This window comes from Vanacampus margaritifer, chromosome 4, assembly GCF_051991255.1.
Source record: "Vanacampus margaritifer isolate UIUO_Vmar chromosome 4, RoL_Vmar_1.0, whole genome shotgun sequence".
In the NCBI taxonomy this organism is placed as follows: Eukaryota; Metazoa; Chordata; class Actinopteri; order Syngnathiformes; family Syngnathidae; genus Vanacampus; species Vanacampus margaritifer.
Window position 1 is genome coordinate 22,450,645 of NC_135435.1, and position 7,654 is coordinate 22,458,298.

General features: G+C 42.1%; 1 protein-coding gene across 3 annotated transcripts in view; it reads left to right on the forward strand.

Moving 5' to 3' along the window:
• insyn1 (inhibitory synaptic factor 1) overlaps positions 1-3,453 on the forward strand; it is a 77,951-nt gene extending 74,498 nt beyond the window's left edge. For 2 of the 3 annotated variants that reach the window (XM_077564866.1, XM_077564867.1), the window contains exon 3: positions 1,497-2,540. In XM_077564866.1, the coding sequence (XP_077420992.1) occupies positions 1,497-2,303 (807 nt within the window). In that variant the 3' untranslated portion in view covers positions 2,304-2,540. Of the gene's footprint in view, positions 1-1,496 lie in introns of all 3 variants that reach the window. The other variant, XM_077564868.1, reaches the window with a different exon arrangement.
• The last annotated feature ends 4,201 nt before the right edge of the window (positions 3,454-7,654 follow it).

Consider the following 7,654-nt stretch of genomic DNA (forward strand, 5'->3'; position numbering starts at 1 on the left):
TCTGTGGCGTGCAGCTGGAGGCTGGGGTTCAGTGTTCTGTATATTCCCCCCGTGGACTTTATGAAGCCGTCACTCTATAAAGTTTATGAAGCATTGACAGCATTTCCTGGTGACTGAAGAGACTTCATTTGCAACACAGTTAAGCAATATAGTAAAAGAATGGTAGTCAATAATCTTTTATGACATTCTTTTCTGCTGTAAATGATGTCTATGCGGAAGCCGCCGAGAACAATAATATTCGTGATTGCGCGCGAGAATTATCATTAAAATTCCATCAAGCACATTCGATGTTAAGCCAGATGTGATTTTTTTTTTTTTCCCCCTCCAGTGCCAACTGTCAAGAGTCAACCATGGTCAATGCACCTGATCAACTCAGAGTCAGGTCACTCCGCCACTCTCAGAGAGTCGCTTTAATGGAGAGGCAGGCCGAGCAGCGTCAGCCGAGGGTTTATTACTGTACCTCGACACCTGTCAGAGATGATTGGGCTGTGTAATTGAGGGTCAGAATGAAAGAGGCCACTTGCGGCTGCCTCGTCTCTGACATGACGGCGTGACGCGGAGAGATGGTCAGTAAATGTAAAAAGTCTCCGGAGAGCTTCTCCTGCTCGGCTCGAGTAGTGATTTGGGAAATGGATTCCATGCGGTACGTCATTACAAGAGTGCTTCTCTCTCTTATTCAGCTCCACCTGCTATAATGATTTATTTATCACAAGTGGGAACCCGTTCCTGCTCACCACCACCATCCCGAGCGAGTCCTCTGTTCGTGCCATTTGTAAATGTGTTGGGACATTAGAGAAGGAATAAATTGTAGCTTAACATACATAGCACAATTTTAGCGCACCAGATTGCTGGTGGGCCAAGCTGTGCAAAGCTGTGCAAAGCTGTGAAGCCATGTGAGGGTAAACACAGATTGACCACAGTGCGGGCCAGAGTGGCGGCTACATCAACAATGACAAGATATGTGACCTTATTCTAATAAATTCCTTAAGTTTTCTTTGGTATATACAGTCTTGGTCACGATACACTCTTGTCTTAATGTCTTAGTTTTGGTTGGTGTGGTCTTGACTATAACACTGTGTTTATGAATGGCAGTCTGCTTCTATACGTGCCCAATGATTGATTGGTGACCAGTTTACATTATAGTCCACCTCTTACCCAAACGTTAGTTGGGATAAGTTCCAATTCACAGGGACCCTGAATAGGATAAGCAGTATAGAAAATGAATAGCCGGAACTAGCGTTTGCTCTTTAGCTCAAAATAATCATCTTGGTACCTTAAATTTATCACCACGTACTGTAACTTACCATGATAAACTCCACTAAACACCAATGTCATTTACAATGACTGAACAAGAACCGTGACTTGCTTTTTGATTTCCTTGTCTTGACTTGCAAGTCATGTGTGGAGCTCGACAGGACTTGCATCATTTTTGCCGCAGTATCTTGAGACTTGCTAAAAACTTCCTATGCCTTACTCCCTGTTCTGCACTTTTCCAGGTGGTGGGCCAGATCGACAAACTGACGTCAGACTTTGACTTTGACCTGGATCCGGATGACTGGACGGTGGCGACGGCGAGCAGCACGTCCAGCAGCGAGCGCGGCCTCGGGGAAGCCTTCCGCCTCGACTTCCTCAACGCCGACGTTCTGTCCGACAGCTGGGAGTTTTGCGGCTACCTGGAGTCGGCCAGTGGGGCTTGCGCCCGCACGCCTAGCGAGCCGCCGATGGGCTACTACCCACGAGCGCCCCCGGGCCGAGGGACAATACCCACCCAGACGCCCACCCTAGCCCCCGCCGCCACCGCTTCAGTCTACTCGCAAATGAACGGCGGGCTTCCCATCCCCAACGGCCCGCGGATCATCACGCCGGATTCATCCAGCGAGGAGGCCAGCAGCTCCACGCACAGCCACAAGACGAGAGAGAGGGTTCGATTCAGCGACAAGATCCTCTACCACGCCCTGTGCTGCGACGACGACGACGAAGAGGAGCAGGAGGACCTACCAGATGACAAGAGTGGCCGCGCCACGCCTGACAGCGACAGCGAGCCGAGCCTCCTGGCCGAGCCACTCCCCCCCAAACGTTCTTCCTCCGAGCACTCGCTCCTCCACAACTGCCTCGACCCCTCTTATGTACCCCCGTCGGTGAGAAGCATGACGGGAGCACACACGTTACCCAGGAAAGGCCTCCTGAACCCCGGCTGCCGTAAAAAACTCCTGCGAAACAGCAGCACACAAACTGTGTCGGATAAGAGCACCCAAACTGTACTGCCCTATATTCCAAACAAACAGAAAACAAAGGAGCACTGAGCCAGCCGGAACCTTCCTCCGTTTATCATACAGCTCACCACAAGAACTGTGCATTATTTAATATTAAATACATAGCTAATAGATTAATACACAAATAAATCAATTACTAAATAAAGAAATGATATATGGGGAAAAAAATCACTGGGCTCCCTAAATTCATTCCAAAACTCAGGTTAGGAACGTGCATTGAATCTTGGTTATAAGAATGAAATTTGGCTTTAACCCCTAAACCTTAACCCTTACCCCTAAACCCTAAATCTAACCTAACCCTAATACAAATCCCTACCACTAACCCATAACCATAAATACCCCCCCCCCTCGTTTTCCTTTTTTTATCCCCCCACCTTTCCCTTCATTTTTGTGTTTTTAGACTTTTTACTATATAAAATGTATTTCTTGAAATCAGTGCCTTACTCCATGGACCTAACCCCGATCCCGAACACTAACCCATAACTTCCCTGCAAATCCATTACCTAAACTCCAACCCTTTAACCACTAACCTCCAAACCATAACATCAACTATCATTCCATTACCTACACCCCAAAATTAAACCTTACCCTGCAATGCAACCTCTAATTCTAACCGTAACCCCAAACACAAACCTTTAACATAATTTGAACCTTAACCCCTGATCCTAACAGCATCATTGCATCTGTGTTTTTCCACTTCAGGCTGTTGTTATTGCGACGGTGAAGACACAATTTTACACTTGCTATTGTGGTTTGAAGTCTGGTTTATTTATATAGTGCTAAGTCACAACAGAAGTAAACTCAAGGCACTTGAGGTCTCGAACAACGCTTCTCACACGTTAAACAAATCCACCTGAACTCCACGTGAACAAGCACTACAGCAAGGAACCCAACTAGGATTCAGTGCGGGGCGGCCGGAGAAGAATTTGGAGAAAAGTGAGCTGGAGGTGAGTCACGTTATTCATGCTAGTTTTCATACTCAGTTAGCATTAGCATTAGCCAGCTAGGTTGACCATTACTCACTTCTATTTGAGTCAAAATGTTTATTCTTTGTCTCCTTTGTGTTTAGTGAATACCAAAGATGAATACAGGAAATGCTATTTCTCCTCCATTTTTGTTTTTTAACGTCTCTTTCCGATTAATGCATTCAATGCAGGATGGTTTTCCCAAACAATAATTCTATCACACCTCTCAGTCTGCAGTCGACAGAAGCACATATAAATTCCTTATACAATGCGTAACATTTCCTAGTTTCCCCCTCCTGTGCGTCCAGCAGCGGTGGTCATTAAAGGCGTCGGCTCGGAGCTAAATGATGGAGAGAAAAAAAGCCGCAAAGGATTTTGTCTCTCCATTGAGCGGCCCAGTGGAGAATAGAAGTCGGTAGGAGAGTGTTTATACAGAGGGCTAATGCCAATAGCCATTTCGGATCAATATGTCCAAGGGAGGGTGCTGCCGGAGGGAATGGCAAACAAAAAACTCACAGTCAGACCATTTACTTAAACTAAAAAGCACTTCAGCCCTATAGAAGTGACATTTACAAAAAAATAAGCATCCAAGAGTGAGAGCTAAAAAGAGAATGTTACTGTTGAAAGATTTTTTCTTTCTGTCCGCGGGCAATAATCCACCCTGTGGATCGGCTTTGTACGCCCGCTACTAGCTCGACAACACGCTAGCTTCCAACCAATTGCCTGTTGAGTATGAAAAGAAAAGTGAAAAATATTGTAGACTTGGAGTGAAAAGTTCGCTGACACCTGCCAAGTTGACCTTTTTGTGACTTTTGTGATTTTTTTTAAGGGCCTGCCTTTATAATCCTAACTCCAAATAAACATAATTACTATTCATACAACTAAAAGTCAAGGACACATTTTTTTTTATGTTTAACGGAAATATTCATGATCTGTTTAATAGAAAAGGAATTTAATCAAATTAAATTGAACTCAATATTTAGCAATATCGATATTTTGCAATCATATCAGAGCTTTTAATTAAGTCAAAGCTATTTTGGGGAAAAGTAATTGGTTTAGTATGTTTTGTTGTTGTTGTTGCATTGGTCCCACTATGTAAGTACTGTTTTGAAAAATGATACAACACAATAATGTGGAACCTCAAGATATAACCACATGCTTTGAAAAGCACTCCAATTTTTACTATAAAATCGTATCATACCTCTCACGTTCATTTAGTGCCAATGGTGTCGTCCGAATGTGACGTTTGATCGGATTTATTCTATGCAAATCAAATGCGGCTCTGCAACAAGCGACAGTTGTTCAATAGCTATTAGCGGCCGTAGCCATTTGCATGAATGAAGAGCCAACAGACGACCCTGACAACATGATGTTGATTTCTTTGTAACCATTGCGATTTCCGGTTATTATTGTAATGATCCATTGGATATATTGTTTTTATTATTGTCATATTTAGAAATTAGCATGAGGGATTGGATTGCTGTCCTGAGTCGCTTTACTGAGATTCCCTTTGGTTCCCTTTTTGAATCATGTTTCTGTTCACCGTTTGAATAGTTCACGCAAAGTAAATTGGATTATTCCCTTCCTATTCAACCTTAGATTTGTTTCCAACCAAAGGAAAAAGAAACAATCTATTCCTCTTCAATATTCCAATGATCGCCATTGCATTACAATGAGGTACAAATAATCTCGCTCAAATTTTGCCCGTACGAAATAACAGAAATAGAAAAAGCATTTGTCTTTGTTGTAGTTCACATATAAACAGTCTGTCATTGTTCCTGTTGAAGAAGAAATATTCCATTATGTTCCTGTTTAACTTTCGATTTGTCCTCATTTTCAATTTTCCTCCCACGAAATCATGGAAATTGAACTAAACTGCTCCTGTTCAACCTTCTATCCAGCAATTACGATGGCCATCATTCATTCTGTTTGCTGTTGATCGCTTCCTCCTGACCTGTGACGAAAGAAAGCGAGGAAGCGTTGAAGTGAAGGCAATGGCTGCTTCTTCCCCACAGCAGCGGCTGCCATTTTGCAACGAGATTGCGGAGCAAAGAGGTCATCGCAGTCATTAGCATAAACAAACAATGCCGGGCCACCACACGGGCAAAGCATCAATTACAGCAAAAAACAAACTAAGCCCTCATTGTGATGCCCAAACAGCCTCCAGACGCCAGCATGCCAGAGGCCTGTGTGTGGGTTTTTTCCCTGGTTGGTAAAGATTTTAAAAGTCATCTGTGCTATGAATCACCAATAGAACGGGCAGATTTGAAATGTTTGGGCAAAGCGCTGTCTCTTTTGCCAAATGGCTCATTATTCATTTCCATTAGGAAAGGAAGCTCCGTCCTCACCTCGCGTCTAAGTGCGGCAAATTTGCATCGACGGTCTGCCATCGGCAATACTATCATGCACATAAAAAGCAGATGCTGCATGTTGTTTTTTTATTTAAGTTCTTTTTACTGGAATTTTCTAACCAATGAATACCTTATCTTTAAAAGGAACCCGAGTTAGCGAGAGCCACTACATCGTGATAACTTACATTGATGTTTCTGCATTTGGCAATTTATTATTATATTATATTATTAGTATGGGATTTTTTTTTAATGGGCTTTAGGTGAACTGATGAATACACACACGCTCGCACGCATGCACGCACACACACACACGCACATACACATACTCACCCACATACAAAAAAAAAAAATATATATATATATATGTGTATATGTATATATATATATGTATATATATAAAAAAAATTAAAAAAAATAAAATAAAATAATAAAATAAATAAATAAATAAATAAAAACATTTATTAAATTTTTTTAATTTATTTGTTTTTTAAAAAAAAGGAGAGCAATGATGTCAAATCGAATGAACAATACTGAGCTCTCCTGGGAAAAAAAAAAAAAAAGCAACCCCGACTGTAATAACAAGCTTGCTTTATATTACTTTTTTGGTTGTTACTAACATCACTATGAGATAAATTTTTTCAAAAATCATTTCGAGTTTAATACGTTTTCATACCGCCATTGTTATTTACGTCATTTCAGTGCGTGATGACACAGAATGGCGGCTGGTTCCCTGCCGAGCAAGAAAGCAAGGTAAGCCTCTGTAGCGTTCCTAAACGATCACAACTCTTGAATAAGTCTGGTGAATGACGAGAGCACGGTGTGGGGGAGGGTGACTCCCCCGATCACGTGTAGTTTCTTTAGGAACGCTACGATGCTTGCTTGGCAGAGAGCCAGCCGCCATTCTACATCACTACGCACTGATTGGCGTAAATAACAAGGGCTGCGTACGTCCAAATAAAGTTTCTACAAAATGTATTAAACTGTAAATGATTTTTGAAAAATTTACAACCAAACCAAATAAATAATATAAAGCAAACTTGTCATTACAGTCGGGGTTCCTTTTAAAGCTGTCACCAATCAAAAGAATGAATGTCCAAATTTTGTGACAGGAAAAAATATCTCAAATCTCGTGATCAATGTGTATGGCTTCAAATTTTCCGACCAATGAAAAGCATGTAGGCTACTGTGGAGCCTCGATTTAATGGACCCGGAACCAACAGACTCACTTGTGTGGGTGTACGCATTATGTATGCAGCACGTCCACAAGGAACGACTTCGACTCGCTTGATTTGTCAAATAATTGCAATGTTGAGGGCCAATCACGGGGGGTGGGAGGTGGACATCAAACAGGTGAGTGTGACACAAAAATAGCCCCTTGCCCACCCTTCATATGTAATTACAACACTTCAGTCTCATTGCCTCCATCATCACTGTATACGTGTGTGTGTGTGTGTGTGTGTGTGTGTGTGTGTGTGTGTGTGTGTGTGTGTGTGTGTGTGTGTGTGTTAGTAGAACAAATGCGCTGCTGATTGGTGAAGCTCGTTAAGCGGTGAACTCAATGCGGTGCCACTGATTACTATGGATTGGCTCGCATCCCTCAGCTTGATTTGTTTCATCTTTTTTGGGGGACCATTTATATCCTGCATCAACGAGAGCAAATGATTCATTTGCCAGATCCTGCTGCCATGATTTGCGTTTATTATTTCATTCTTTTGGAATGGAACACTTAAGGCTGTTCAAAAAGTCCCCGGTTCATGGACCAAATTTTCAAAGAAATATTGGCTAGGTTCACATACTCTACTTCTACTAGTAGTTATGGCGTGTATGTAGAAGGCTCAATTGTGCTTTTTCTCGTACTGCTTGTGTGTCAGGCTTTTTTTTTTTTTTTGCTGTAAATTAGCGCTCAGTATGCCCGCTAAGAAACTGAATCAATAAATAGTGTTACTAGAAAGCTAATACTATTGAAAAGGAGAAAAAAATAAGTAATAGGTAAGCATGAGAATTGTTGTGTTTGAGATTTGGAGAAATCTACCTTCCGTAAATTTGCTCGTCATGCCTAGAGAGT